The 15,219-nt window shown below is 52.5% G+C and overlaps 1 protein-coding gene across 1 annotated transcript in view; it reads right to left on the reverse strand.

Moving 5' to 3' along the window:
• Window positions 1–11,188, reverse strand: part of Ubash3a (ubiquitin associated and SH3 domain containing A) — a 30,775-nt gene extending 19,587 nt beyond the window's left edge. Inside the window, exons 1-6 of the mRNA XM_076868586.2 lie at window positions 11,076–11,188; window positions 9,258–9,311; window positions 6,585–6,771; window positions 5,254–5,452; window positions 3,051–3,220; window positions 1,697–1,905 (exon numbers count right to left, since the gene is read on the reverse strand). Coding sequence (XP_076724701.2) covers window positions 1,697–1,905; window positions 3,051–3,220; window positions 5,254–5,452; window positions 6,585–6,771; window positions 9,258–9,311; window positions 11,076–11,188 — 932 coding nt within the window. The remainder of the gene's footprint in view (window positions 1–1,696; window positions 1,906–3,050; window positions 3,221–5,253; window positions 5,453–6,584; window positions 6,772–9,257; window positions 9,312–11,075) is intronic.
• Between the last annotated feature and the right edge of the window lie 4,031 nt (window positions 11,189–15,219).

Genomic DNA, 15,219 nt, shown 5'->3' on the forward strand with positions numbered 1-15,219 from the left:
CCCTCCTCTCTTCTTCTGCGCCTTCCTCCACTCTCCTAGCTGACACCTGGGGGAAGACAGGGAAAAGCCCCTGGGAGGGTGGTTTCAGGCCTCAGCACCTTGCCAAGGCTTCGCAGCGTGTCACTCTGGCTACACTGAGCCAAGTCCCAGAATTCCCTGTCTAGCACGTGTCTGGCTGCAGCAGGTCCCTGGGGCGGTGGCAATCATTTTGAGCATCACACACAGCTTTCCCAATTGTCCAATCAAATGCTCGCCCTCAAGTTGCTGGGAGGAGATGTGGTGAGCACCCTAACCAGCTGGATTTAAGTGGGTGGAGGGGCCATTATCCCGCCTGTGCCCCACTTACTCAGTTGGAAGGCACTTTAAAAAGGCTTAGTCCTTCCTCAAACACAGACACTCCACGGAGCAGCTGTGACTGCCACTGCTGGCCCACCCTGGTGCTGCTGGCTGTCACACGTGGGCCTTGCCCTCCCAGCTCTGTGATCTTTTCTCCTGGGTGTAGTGTGCATCTCATATTGTACATGCATATGCAGTATACCTACATGTATGTATGTGTATTTACAGCAAATCTATGAATAATACAGAATCACGGTCCTTCTATTCCAATAAACGTTTTCTAAGTTTGGTATCAGGAACTGGGTGGGGGGCTATGCTAACAAATACCTAGAATGTGGGGGCAACTTGGGGCTGGGCAGCAGGGCAGAGGCTGGGAGGGTCTGAGTTGCCCACTGCTGTGTCCCCGTGAGTGGAGGGCTCGCAGAAGCAGGCCGTGAAAGGTGCCCCGCGGAGAACTCTATGAGGAGTGAGACTGTGGGCAGGAACCTGAGGAGGGGCCCCCATGAGGCAGGGCAAGAAGTTCAATGGGATCATCCACGGGGGTCAGAACTTATGAGGGATGGGGTTGGTTCTGTAGATGGGGGTGTTTGTGTGTTAAAGTGATCACCTGGCTTCTTCTTGTTGCTTGTTGTAAAACAGTGAGGAGGGGGACAAATTGAAGAACCAAGAAACAAAAAGAAATCAGTACCTGCTGTTTCTAAAATCCTTAGCCTCGACAGGTGAGGCTAAGGACACTGCACTTAAGAGATGTCCAGCTGAGCAGGAGGTCAAGCCTGCAGCAGCCCTCCAGCTTCCTGGAGTGACTTCTGCCAACAAGTCATTGAGCTTAGGAGGGCACCTGACTTGGATGGGATCCTGGCCCTGGCCACACCTCAGTTTCAGCCACATGAGATACCAAGCAGAGGACCCAGTTAAACTGTACTCTGATCCAGACCCGTGAAAACTCTGAGAAATGAGAGTCTTTCATTTTAGCCATTAAATTTGCGACAGTTTGTTGCAGAGAAATAGAAAACTACTAATGCACCTTATGATATAGGTTATATACACTGAGCAAAAGAATAAATAAGCCAAAGCTAAGTCCTCTAATTTTGACACTCATAAGAAGCAAGAAGTATTTTGCAATAATTTGGACATTATTATCTTGGGAAAGTAATATGGAGTAATCCACATTTCCTGAATGCTATCTGCAGAAACTGAATCTGTGAGGATAGCCACTGTATCTGCAGGGATAATTGTGCAGCACCAGGAATGCAGTTTTTCCAGTGATGGAATGTTCTGGAAGCACATTGCTGCTGAGTCCCCCATTCAGGTAGTGGCTGGTCAGAGAGAGGTTTGGGCCCTGGCTAGGGGCAGCACTCACCTATGTTTGACCCAAGTGTCGGACTCGCAGGCTCTTTCCGTATAGTTCTCTGGCAGGAAGCCCCGGCAGCCCGTTCGCTGGGAGGTTCCGATGGCCCAACCCTCGCTGGCTTCCTCCTGCTGAGTGGGGTCCACAAAGATGTAGTCGCCAGGACTGAGCATCAGCTCGTCCACGTTCTGGGGCTTGTACTGGAACAGGACCTTCAGGGTCTGGAAAGGAGGGAAGTGGTTTCGTGTTTCCCGCCAGGGTTTGCACTGGGAAGCAACAGCAATAGGAGGAGTGGTACATTCCACATCTTGCTTTCTGGGTCCCTGATGTGTTCTGTGTCTCCAAGATGCCATCAGGCCTCTAATGACATCCAGCATAGAATATCGCAAAATACAGCAGCGCAGAATTCTTTGAGTAGATTTAGAAATAAAATTTTTCTTTTCTGCCTTGCTTGCTTGCTTGCTTGTTGCCTTCTTCCTTCCATCCACCCATCTATCCTTTCATCTATCCATCCATCATCCATCCATCCATCCATTCATCATCCATCATCTATCCATCTATCCATTTATCCATCATCCATCCATCATCCATCCCCTCATCCATTATCCATCTATCCATCATCCATCCATCATCTATCCATCCATCCATTTATCCATCGCATCATCCATCCACTTATTCATCTTTTATCTATCCATCATTCATCTATCATCCATCATCTATCCATTTATCCATCATCCATCCATCTATCATCCATCCACTCATCCATTATCCACCTATCCATCATCCATCATCTATCATCCATCCATTTATCCATCATCCATCCATCCATCATCCATACACTCATCCATTATCCATCTATCCATCATCCATCTATCCATCAACCATCTATTCATCATCCACTTGCTTGTCATTCACAGCTTCTCCTAGGACAGGAGCATGGTGGACTCCCACAAGGGTTTGCACTGGGAAGCAACATCACGCTCATTCCCTGGCTCTGGAAGGAATGACACACACTTTCTTCCCAAACCAATCAATTCACAGAGGAGAAAGCCTTGGAATGAGGCTCCACTCCATCACTACATGAAATGATCTGATAAGCAAAACCTGCATTCGTACGTTTTTACAACAGTCCTTTCCAGATACTGTCAGCAATGCAGGATTTTGTCTTGATTTTTTTGCACATTTGTAGCTCACATCTTAACAGGTTGGTTCTGAATGGCAAGAGTTTCAGAGGAGGAACAGCAGTCCTCTCCCATTCTAGGAAGGGCTCCCCATGGAAGTGCTGTCGGGAAGGAGGTCATTGGTCCATTTGTCTCCTGTGGGGAGGGCCATGTCCAGCCACACTCCTGGGTCACAGTTGTCTCACCTGGTAGTGCACAAAGCGCATGTCCCGGGAGTACAGGGCTGCTGTCCACTGGCAGCTGTGGCCGGGGTGGATGGCTCTAGCCAGCTCCTCCAGCGTCCTCTGGTGGTGGGGGTAGAACTTGTGGGCCAGGGTCAGATGCAGCTGCTTGGTGCAAGCCTTCACGGAGCAGTCTGGGGAATCAGGAACACGGGGCAGGACAGTTACCTAAGCAGCCAGCGCCAAGTGCCAAGACCAGGAAGCGCCTCTACACAGAGCGCCTCCCGCCTCTGCCCACCCTCCATCTCTGTGCTGGTGCGCCCCCAGCAAGGCGGGGACAGGCCCTCAGTGGCATCTGAGTTATGTTGTAGGGAGGGGGGGTTGGAAACCTGTAGGATTTTCAAGAAGGAAGGAGAGGAGGAGGTACAGAGAGGTGGCTGAGGGGTCAAGGCCATCTGTTTGCAGGCTGATTGCCCAAACAAAGGATTTCAACTCTCAGGACTGGCTCGGGCTCTTGTTGTGCAGGTGACTCAGCAGACTCTGGGCCACAGCTGCAGTTCAAGGGCTTTTTGTTCCAGGGAAGAGCTTCAGGAAGAAACTTGATAAGCAGAACTGGGAAGCATCAGGGTCTCGACATTCCCCTTGCTTTAGCCACACAGGAAGCCCTGGGAGTGGTCGAGCCGCAGGCCTCTCTGGGTGGCCTCTGCCCTCAAGGCCCCCTTCCGGAGCAGCCTGTGTCCTATGGCAGCTTGGCCACAAAGTGTCGGACACTCTGGGGCAGCTGTCGGGGTCCCTGTGGGGATGGCGCAGACTTTGCTATTGGATGGGCCAAGTCGAGGCCTCTCTGCCCTTGCGGCACGGTGACCTTAGACAGGTGAGGTGTCCCAACTCAGTTTCCAGCAGTGACAGACAGAGGACAGAGCTGGCTCCTGGGGCGGTGCTGGGAAGCTAGCCCACCAGCTCAGTCTTCCGTGGGCCCAGAGTACGTGGCGGCCACCGGCCACAAAGGTCACTTACAATCAGACAGGGTTGGTTGTTCCCCTAAGAGGACACAGAGCCTTCCAGGGAGCCCTGGCCTGGCCCAGACATGCCCTGCGTGCCACAGCGCTCCCTGAGCAGCGCACAAGGCCTCTGAGCCCGAGCTGCCGAGCTGAGTGGCCGAGCGGGCGAGTGTGGGTGGTGGGAAATTCCTCTTCTGACCTGTTTTCAGCCGCAGGGCGGGAGGCTTGCCACGTGAGTCAGCCTGACCTGGGAAAGACCCAGCCTGCTGTCATCAGGACACGAGAGCGAGTCACGAGGCTTATGAATGGGCCCTGGTCTTTCCTCTCCGAGGCCCAGGTCTGGGGCTGTGTCTTGCTGGGATGGCCGGTGTGAGCCTCCCACACTGCCCTGAGAAGGACTAGGGACACTCCTGAACCGTAATTGGCCACTCGTCAGCAAGGGAGGCCCCTCCTAGCCCTCTCAGGGTTAGGCTGAGAGCTTGGGCTGTGGAGAGCAGGGCAGGGCTGGCTCAGGGTCAGGAGATGGTCGTGAGGCTCCAGCCGGCTCTGTCCGCCTGGTCCCCTGGTGGTGCGGAGCCAGAGCACTAGGACTGGTCAGCTCTGTGTGCTTCCTGTGGGGGCTGTTGGGGGTCGCCACAGACCTGGCAGCTTAAGACAACAGAAATGCATCCTCTTGCAGTTCTGGAGTCCAGAAGCTGCCAGGGCTGCACTCCCTCTGAAGGGTCCAGGGACGTCCTGCTCGCCTCCTGCGGCCTCTGGTCACATCATGCCCTTCTCTGCCTCTGTTGTCACAGGGCTGCTCTGTACATCTCTTGGTGTCTTCTTCTCTTGGTGTCAGGACACCGCTTGTTGCGCTGAGAGTCCACCCTGATCCAGAGTGACCGTGTCTGAACTAATTACATCTTGACGGAGCCCGTTTCCAAATAAGGTCACATTCTGAGGTTCCTGGTGGACATGGCTTTTCAGGGGACACTACTCAACCCAGGGCAGTGATGTTGGGCAGGCATTTTACCCTTGGTGGCCTCAGTCTCCCCGTAACGATGCAGCTGATGAGACCCACCTAGGGGCAGGGAGAGCAGGGGAGGCCCTGGGCCTGAGGACAGTGGCTGACAGGCTGCCTGGGGGGAGGAAGGACCAGCTGTCCTCTGCAGGAGAGGGCACTGAAGGGCCAGCACTGACGGGAGTCTCACCAGCCAGGCCCCGGTGCACAAGGCCGGGCCTCCTACCTGCCAAGACGGATGCTTCCGTGGCAAACGCCATGGCAAATTCCCGGATGACGTCTGCGGGGCCGTCGTTGATGAAGAAGCCCAGGTAGCTGATGGACGAGTGGAGAGCCAGCGGGACCGAGGTGGGGAAGGACCTCAGGGTCCTGTCCCCGGCTCTCTTCAAAGCTTCGTACAGACACTCCACCTTCTGGTCTTCACACTGGGGGAGACAGACAGGGAACCCGTGTCCTCAGCTCCTGCCAGGGAGCATCCACCGTCACCTAACAAGAATCCTGCTGCAACCAGCAGGGGACCCCGTTCTGTCCAAAGCCGTGAGGGAGGCCGCCTGCATCCCTGTGCATCTGGCCTGTGGGTTTGCCCATGCCTGGTGCTCATGGGTTTTTAAAAAAGGTATTTCAGGTAAAATCTTTCCTTGGAATGAAATCTCCTTCAGGTGGCCAGGCGGGAAGTTCCCGGTCACTTCTGCCCTTCCCCTGCTGTACCCCCTGCCAACACCTTTCCACGCCCCAGGTTTTCTCAGGTTGTGTGAGTCGGTTTCTGGAGGGTTCCAGCCAATTTTGAGGCAGTCTGGTGGGGGGCACTGCTCAGCCCACCCAGAGGGGATGGGGCTGGCTGGCCCTGGGTTTAATTCTGTGTCCTGAGACTCCCCAGAGGCTCTGGCAAACCAGAATGCCTGGCAGACGCTTTGGAGGCATGCTTCAGGAGGTACCCCTGCAGGGAAGCAAGGGGCCCATCTCCCCTTCCTCAGGGGAAGTGGTGACCAGGGGAGGTGGCTGCCTGTCCCTCCCTGTTTCTCCCCAGCCTTCCTTCTCTCTCTGGCAGCCCCCAGGTCCCTCTCACCTCCCTGGTATCTTTTTCTAAGTCAGAGGGCTGAGCTGTGAGCCAGGGGAAGCTTGACGTTGGTGGCTTGTCGACAACCACCCATTCCTTAGCCCATTTGCCACATATTTAGGAAGCCCTGACTCTGGCCTGGGCACTGTGCTGGTCTCCGGGTACATGGCCTTCCCTGGGGGGTTCAGCCTGGAAAGGTGCAGCCCACACCTAACAGGACACGAAAATGCCACTAGATTTACAGATAGAAAGACGGGGTGGCGTGGGGGCAGCACCTCCTTCTGCCTGGGGAGAGGGAGAAGAATTGGAAAAGAGCCAGGAAACATGCACGGGGCCCTGACGGGTGGAGAGCAGGTGTCCCACACGCGGAACCACGGACACTGCCTTCAGGACCACCCCACTGAAACAGAGCAGCCGTGTCCCAGCCCCTGTCCCCCTTTCCCCAGAGGGCTGCCATTGCGGCCACGGTCACGCGGCTCAGGGCACCGCGGCCAGCTCACCGTGAAGAAGTCGCAGAGCGTCACGTGGGGGAAGACCTCGTGGGCTCGATTCTTGGCACACTGACGCCTGCTCTCCCTCCAGAACTCCTGCAGCCTCTCCAGCAGGGGCCCCGTCGGACAGAGGAAGAGGGCGTACTCCTGGGGGATGGGGTCGTCGAGGGCAGGGTCATTGCCGTGACAGCGAAGCCTACAGCAGAGAACAGGCCACATTTACCCAGCTTCGTGACGGAGGAGCAGTCCCCACCAAGGGCAGGCAGCAGCAGGGACAGCGCTCACAGCAGGGGCCTCACGCGGAGGGGACCCTGTGGGCTCAGGCCTGGCTGGTCACAGGCTCTCCTCAGTGTCACCAGAGGGGGAAGGTGAAGCTGACAGAAGACGAGATGGAGCCTGCCATTCAAATGACCTCAGAGCATCTGTCTCTGTGGTATTAAAATTTTGTGGAAAAACACAGTTTTCATTTTCTCAAAAACTTCAAATTAAATGTGAAATTCAAAGCCACACACACACACACACTCAAAAAGTAAGACCAGACACATTTAGATGGCTGTTATATGTCTTCTGGTTCTGAGAGTTACTTTAAATACAAAGAAATATGACACACAACCCCAAAACAGGAGTTCATCGTCATGAATCATAAAAATGGAAATGCAAACAACACAGAATCGTTTCTCTGTTGGCCACACTAACAAAGAGGGTTGTCAGAGAGTGAAAGTCAGTGCTCAGCCATGCCAATCGCGCAGCAAGGCCGCAGGGCGAATCTGCGCAACCTCTGTGCGGCGGTTCTCCGCAAGTGCAGAGCCTCGGATTGCCTGCCTCTTGAGCTGCACTTCTTTAAATTTGTGCCAGGGAAGAAGCAAAAAGTATGGGGCAAAATTCCCATGTGAAATACTGATTTATAACAGGAAAGCAGGGGAGAGTGGGTAAATGATGGGGAATCTGATTATCATGTATTCCCTGGAAATTATGGCTTTGAGAATTTCTGGTGACTCAGGGCAGTGCATGTGATGTAGTCTTAGTGTAGAAAGCAGTGTACAGATCCTTGGGAAGACCTCAGTTATTTGCAGATAGTTTCTCCTTCATGTGAATATATGAATGAGGGGCCACGACCCTTGGCCTCGCCCTCCCCTCCCTCCCTTTCTGGAGTGAACCCCGATGGTGGCTCTGCTTTGTTTCCTCCTGGGGATTTAAGCAAGAGCTGAAGAGACAGCACAGCTGTGTCTACATAAATCCTAAGCTACTGTTTAAATCACTGTGCAACTGGGGCTTTCTGCTCGGAGGACTGGTTTTGCAGGGTGGCTGTGTCGGTGCGTGCACCCCTCACTGTCTGCACCCCGGCTGTCTGTCGGTATGGCTCCAACGGCCGTGTTATGGTCCCTGTGTACTGTGTGATATCACACTCGTCCATTTCCATACAAATGGACATCTGATTGTTTTCTTTTTAAAAAGTCCTCTGTGCATGTCTCGCCAGGCCCTTGTGTGTCTCTAGGGCCATGCTTAGTGTGAAGTTTGGTGAGAGCTGTGCACATTTCCAGTGTTGACAGACACCCAAGCTACCATCTACAGAGCCAGGAGCCAGGTACAAGACCTCTTCCCTCACCCTCAACAGCACCTGACACCCTGACACCCTCTGTTTTCATGGAATCTTAATTTCTGCTTTCCTGATTCCTAGGGAGAGGCCGGGTGCATTCCTGGCTGAGCCCCAGGAATCCGCTGTTCCTCCCTGGGGTCTCCTGGTCTATTGCCTGGGCTTAACTGGCAGGTATGGACCAGGCCCCTCCCAGCCGTGGGCTGGGTGTTCAGTGCCACTCTGGTCCCTGGCTTTATGGTTGGACCAGCCCAGAGGGCTCTGGGGTTTCCCTGTCTGTGGGGGTGCTGCCTGTTTTCCCCTTCTGGGGTTTTGGAGGAGGAGGAGGGCGCTCCCCAGAGAATGCTGGTCCCACTGTCAGTCTCTCCATCCTGTGCTTCGGTGGGCGCTGCGGCTCAGGGGACCTGGCTTTTATCGTTGCTTTTCACTGGGGCGACTGCAGATCAAGAAGGAGGGTTCCCACCTCGGGTGCAGCACAGCATCAGGCCCACTCAGGCTCCGGAGACCAAGGAGCCCCCTCCAGGTTTCCAGAGCAGAAAACAGGCCTGTGGCCACGGCTGTGGGTGGCTCACCCAGGGGCCCACTTGGAGTGTGGAGCAGCTGATGGAGCCCAGGGCTCCCTTCCAGGTGTATGGTGGCACACCTTAGGGGGCTTCCCGGACCCCAGTCAATTGCCCCCACCTCCAGGTAGCCCGACAGTGTGGGACCTCTCTTTTATATTAGCAGAAATGGCTCCTCCCTATTTATTCAACAAATCTCATGATTTTTTTTTTTTTTTTTCTGTGACAGTCAAGTTTGGATGAGGTAGAAAGTGTTTTTGTGCTGGGGATGGAATCCAGGGCTCACACAGGCCCAGCATGCACTCTGCCCCAGAGGCAGACTCCCTGCCCTAAGCCACATTTTTAGGTGACACAATCTCTGTTCGAAGGTCTTCCTCTATTTTAAAGGGTGCTCTTCTCGGGTGCCCTTATGCTGGGGATGTGAACTGGGAGGCCACTTAGCATTTCCCCAGCAGCCCCTTCCCGCCCAGGGGGCCCTGGCCACAGGACATTTTGAGCCAAACCCTCTGTACATCCGGCCCCACTCACCACTCGGCTGCCTCCTCTGCTGTCCTCCTCCCAGTGGCCGCCAATGCTTTTAGCCTATAGAGGAGTAAACACAGGTGCGCTCAGAGCCACGCTGTCCACTTTGGAAAAGGGTCAGAGGAGCAGGTGTGGTCGGCCCCAGCATCCCTGCGCCTGTCTTCCTGAGGCCCCGGTCTCTGTCCTTTACCGGGCTGCCGAGTGGCTTTTGACAGTCCAACCTTCTCGGATCCTCCACGACTCTCCTTCCAGGGCTCCCTACCTCTAGCCCTGGACGACAAAGGCCATGCCCTCGGGGCCTGACCTCTGCCCCTCCTGAAGGACACTGTGGATGCTGGAGTTGCTGGCCTGGGCCCTCGGCTTGGATGCGTGCTTCCCTGGCAGACGCAGCACACCCCAACATCCCTCAAGGTTGGGCTCACTGCACCTCCTTCTGGGGCAGCACCTCCTGCTGAGCTGCCTGGGCGGGCTGTCCGCAGCCCCCATCCCCTCCCTGCAGCACAGAGGCCATCACAGCTCCCCCTGCCCTCCTGTGCCTGGTTCAGCCAGTGACCCCGGAGGGAGATGAGTTCAGTTGAATTTAGCTGAACTGGACCAAACAGAACAGAACAGGATGGATGTGGCCACTGCAGTAATTCAGCATGTGGTCCAGGTCCAGCTGGGCTCCATGAGGACCCTGGGTCACTGCTGCCCAGGGCTGCTGCTATTCTGGTACACACCGTGGGGACATGGCCACCTGCAGAGCCTATGATGGGGATGCAGAGATGCAGAGCTTTCCTCTGGGGTGATCTGGCTTAAGAGCTCCGACACGTGTTTATTGTTAAAACAAGGAGGGATTTTGAGAGTGAGTTCACACTTGGGCAGTAAATACAGTGTGGGCACCAGGGGCATCGAGGGCTGGCTCAAGCCCTGGCCTTGCCGCCAGGTACCCCTCTGGGTGCTGGTGTCCTTGACAGCCGCAACTGGACAGGGAGCACTGGGCAGCAGGTGCTGTGTGTGAGCTACCTGATGTTGGCCAAGCAGGTGCCTCCTGCTCCACCCCCATTTCACAGACCCCTGGTTTGTTGCAGGTATCATGGTGACTACAAAGCCCTAATGTGGGGGGAGACAAAGGGGCCTAACTTCAAAGATATTGCCCCAGTGTGTCGGGTGTTGCTATGCCGTGAAAGAGAGCTTGTCCCCTCCCCAAGCCCCAGGTTACCTTAGAATATTTCTGATCAATTTCTCCCTGTGAATAAGAATCTGGAGAAGACCTGAGGGGAGACATGGGTCAGCTATGAGAGCTGCAGCCACTATCAGCATCACTTCTTTCCTCTGAGTAGGGTGACTCCAGGGTTCAAGTGTCCCCATGTGGACCCCTTCCCTGGTAACAGGGCAGCACTGGTGCTGTTTCTGTGATTTCTTAGCCATTCGGTTTCATTACTGACATCCAGGAGACGTTCCCTGGAGGACGGATGGTCTCCCTGCGCAGTTTGGAAACTCTCTGGTGTTTCTCAGCAGGTCCTGGCATTAGAGGCTCACAGAGGACCCAAGATCCTCCAAACCCCCAGAAATGGGGGCAGCCATAGCAACACATGGCTTCTAAGGTGCACACACTTCAGGGTCCCCCAGGAGCCGGCCAGCAGAGTTGGTCTTTCAAGGTCAAGATCATCTCGTGTAGAGAAAGCAGAGAACGACCTTCTCTCGAGACACCACCTGCGCTGCAGGGCGGCCACTTCAGCAGGAAGCCAGTGCCACAAGCCCCTCCAGAGCTGTGTCAGGGGCTGCAGGAGGGTTGGCTCAGCCCAGAGCAGGGCTCCCGGGTTCCGCAGCCACAGTACTCACGCGGTGTGTGCTGGGACGCCCATGGCCAGGAGGGGGTCCAGGAGCGAGGGGGTGCTGCGGCCCTTGAGCTTGTTGGAGACCTTAGCATAGAGTTGAGTCTCTCCCGCTGCCATCTCTTCCTGCCTGTGGTGCAAGAGCGCCTGCACACTGCCGCGAGCAGATAAAGTGAGAGGAGAGGGGGAGGCCTCTCTTTTTCTGGTGAAGAAAAACCTCAAGCCTTTCTGGTCTTCTGACACAACCCAATATCCTGTTTGCACGATCATTGGTCTTCAGCCTTCTCTCTGCGGGTGTTGGCTGCAGGCGGGACGCCCTACCTGCTTCCATGGTGGGTTTGGTCTGGAAGGCCCTCCAGGGCCCTGCACGGGGTGTGCATCTGTGCCTGGGAAGCATTCAGGAGCACGGATATGTGAGAGCCTGGAGGAAGGACAGGGGAGCGCCAGTCAGAGGCCAGGTTCTCTCCTGGGTCCCACCGGTCCTGGCCACCTGTGTCTCAATCTCCACGTGTGCAAACCAGACCTTTAACTATGCTGGACCTATTGTTCCTACGGGCTCTAAAATTTTCTGGTTCTTTTAGTATTCACCAATTTGTACTTTAATCTTAAAATTTGCTCTAGAACTTTCCAGAACCTCAGAAGCCCCCTTGACCTGCCTAGCCACCTTGCGTCTATCTCCTCCTCCCCTGCAGAGGGAACCACTGTGCTCTCTAGCACAGCACTGGCCTGTTTTTGAGCCTCATGTGTATGGAACCCTAAAGTATATGCTCTTTTATGACCAGTTCCTTTGCCAGGTTTTTAAGAGATTGACCCACATCACTGCTTGCAGATGTGCCTAAGTTGCCATCATTGCTGTGTACTGTCTAGTTAGATAAGCATGATGTCACTCATCTCTGTTGATGACGATTTGCCCTCTAGCTAACAGAGGACAAGGGTGCTCTGCACCTTAGACCAGCCTCGCCACCACTAGCCATTTCACCTTCCACATCCTGGCGGAACCCTGTGGGCCTCGCACCGTGCTTGTCCCTGTGTTTCCCTGGAGGACACCGTGTGGGCCACCGTGTCACAATCTTACTGGCTGTTAGAATATTCTCTTTGGGGAAGCTCCTATCCAGATCTTCTGCTCATTTAGCTCATTGTGAGGTTTGCTTTTGCTTATCCACTGGTGGGAACTCTAGTTAGTGTCTTCTGCATCCCGTTCACAAAATTTCTTTCTGTGCACATTGAGGAAGGTAGTCTCCTGGGCTTTGTGCCAGGAACTTCATTACTTTTACCATTCGTAGTTAGCTCTACGATCTGTCTGAAGCAACTTATACGATGTGAGGTTGGGATAAAGTTTAGTTTATTTTCCCATTGGTGAGATCATCACAAGCCCAGTGAATCTCAGCACATATTTCTGTGAGTCACGTGACTGGCCACATATTAGAGTGTTTATGGTTCTTTTTGGTCCTCTTTTTCCATTGGCCCATATGTGAACTCATTCTATGCTGCTAGAATGAGTTAAGTTCTCTTAACTTAGCCAGGTCCCCGGCTGCATCGATGCTTTGAAATACAAGTGAAATGGTTACTCTACTCAACAGGGTTAACAGGGTTAAGTTCTCTGACTTTTGTTTTTACTTCAAGATTGTCTTGGCTGTCTTAGGTCCTTGCTGTCTCACCTAAATTTAGTTGGTGAGGGGTGCAGAAAGACCCACCTGTGTGGCCCACTGATTTTCAACAAAAGTCAAAGTCTCCTGATAGGGAAAGGGTAGCCCTTCAGTAAGTGGTGCTGGGAAAGGGCACGTGGGCATGGGCTGAGCCTGACTCTGGCTTTGCATCACACACAAAGTTCACTCATATTTATGATGGACTTAGAGGTAAAAACTAACACCATAACATTCTAAAAGAAGGACTTTGATGTGCTAGAGTTTGCCAAGCTTTCTTAGGACATAAAAAATAAACTTTAAAACAAAAAGTGTGATAATTGGGACTTTATTAAAATTGCAAACTTCTACTCTTGTCTTCTATATCACCCTTCTCCCTCCCTCCCTTCCTTTCTTCTCTTTTTTACATTTTTAAAAAAATTTTTGGCTTTATTGAAAGACACCATAAAGACAAGCTACAGACTGGGGGAAATGTCAGCACACACACACACCTCATGTAGGACTTGTGTTCAGAAAACACTGAATATCACCCATAGGAACGTGTTGCATTATATCAATGAGAACGAGCCAGTTTAAAAATAGCTAAAAATCAAAATAAACATTTGACCGAGAAGACGCACGAATGGGCATCGTCAGCCGTCAGAGAATGAGAGTGACATATAGATTAAGAGCGGAAACCAGAGGGCGAGGCACCCGAGGTGCCCACGGCTTGGGAGAGCATTTGGGCTGTTTCTTACAAAGGTGAAGGTGCGTCCACCACATGACCAATGCTGCCTGGAGCGTCCTACCTGGGAGAATGAAAACGTGTGTCCACGTAAAGACCTCGTGTGCCCGGGAACAATCCAAACAGCGCCAGACAAACCCAGCTGGCGACCAGACGGGCAGACCAGGTGGGCACGTCCACAGGGGGCTCTGCTCAGCAGACCCAGCTGCCCCACAGGGAGTGGGAAGAAGGTGAGGCCAGGGGACAGTCAGGCCAAGGGACGCGCCTCCCTCTCAGTTCTCCTGAACTTGGTGTCATTGCTTTCTGAAGTGCTGAAAAGATTCACCAGTGAAGTCACTGGGCCTAAAATTTTCTTTGTTGGGAAGTTTTAAATTTTAATTTACTTCACAGGTATAGGAGTCTCCTTTGTGGTTTTATTTTATTAAATTACTTTTCAAGAAATATTTTATGGAATTGTCAAATTTCTTGGCCGAGAGTTGCCAGGTTTTAATTTTTTTTTTTTTTTTTAAGCTTTGTTACAGAGTTTTCTGTATGGAGATCTTGTGGTGTTTACTAGATCATTCTTAGTATTTGGGAACTTTTGATGCCACTTATCGCTTTAGAATGTTCATACTCATACTCTTTGTGGCTGATAAATCAATGTGCCATTGACTTTATATTATTTTTACATGGACTGTATATCCAAAAGTCCTTCTGGATTTGTTCTTTCTAATAATTTATTTTTAGCATTTTAAATGTATTTTATGTACAAAATGAGACTGAGAGTAAGTCTAGTTTTCTTTCTTATCAGTGCTTATGACTTTTCATCTTACACTTCTCTCTTCCTTCTTCCCTCCCTCCCAGCACCCTCCTCCCTCCCTCTTTCCCTTCCTTTCTTCTCTTTTTTACATTTTTAAAAAAATTTTCGGCCTTATTGCACAGGTTTGGACCCTCATATATGCTGAACAGAGGTGATTATGGTGCACAGCTTAGAGGAAAAGGGTTTGGCATTTCACCTTTAAATGTGAGTTTATTATATTTTTATAATATGCTTTTTAACAGTCTTTTTTTTTTCTTTTTCTGTTTTATTTTTGATGCTGGCATTCAAGCCCAGGGCCAGGTGCATTCTAAGTCCATGCTACACCAGGAGCTAGGTCCCCGGCTGCATCGATGCTTTGAAATACAAGTGAAATGGTTACTCTACTCAAGCGGATGAGCATCTCACATGGTCGCCTTCCTGTTGTGTGTGTGGCAATGGCACCTAAATCTTCGGATAGCTCCCTGCATCCAACACAAGGTGGGACCAGGCAGTCAGACGGCAGTAGCGGTAGTAGGCGTGGTGCTGTGCTGGACCCTCCTCCTGGCCGGCTCTTCCTTCCCATAAGGGCGGCTCTGGGTCTGTCGGTCCACAGCTCCCTCCCCTCACCCCACGCTGCCCTGGGAACCACAGCCTTTCTCTAAGCTTTTGCTTTTCTTTTTTTGTAGATTCCACACAAGTGAGACCGTGAGTCCCATCTTTGTCTGGTGTGTTACTGGCCTAATGTCCTCCAAGTCTGTTGTCCTGTCTCTTTGAGGGATCTGAGAGATGAATAATTGTATCACCAAATGATTTGATCTTGAAAGTGTTGAAGTAGACAGAGCTTGCTACTCAGAGGAGGAAAAAGATGCGTGGGCTGATAAGTACCCTCTATCCAACTACGCTTTTCTCTTCAAAACCATAAGCCCTTCCTGAAATGTTAGAAACGTTAAAATGTTTCTACTCGTCTCTTTTTTAAAAAAATATTTTTTTAGTTGTAGTTGGACAC

This window comes from Callospermophilus lateralis, chromosome 10, assembly GCF_048772815.1.
Source record: "Callospermophilus lateralis isolate mCalLat2 chromosome 10, mCalLat2.hap1, whole genome shotgun sequence".
NCBI classification, from domain to species: domain Eukaryota; kingdom Metazoa; phylum Chordata; class Mammalia; order Rodentia; family Sciuridae; genus Callospermophilus; species Callospermophilus lateralis.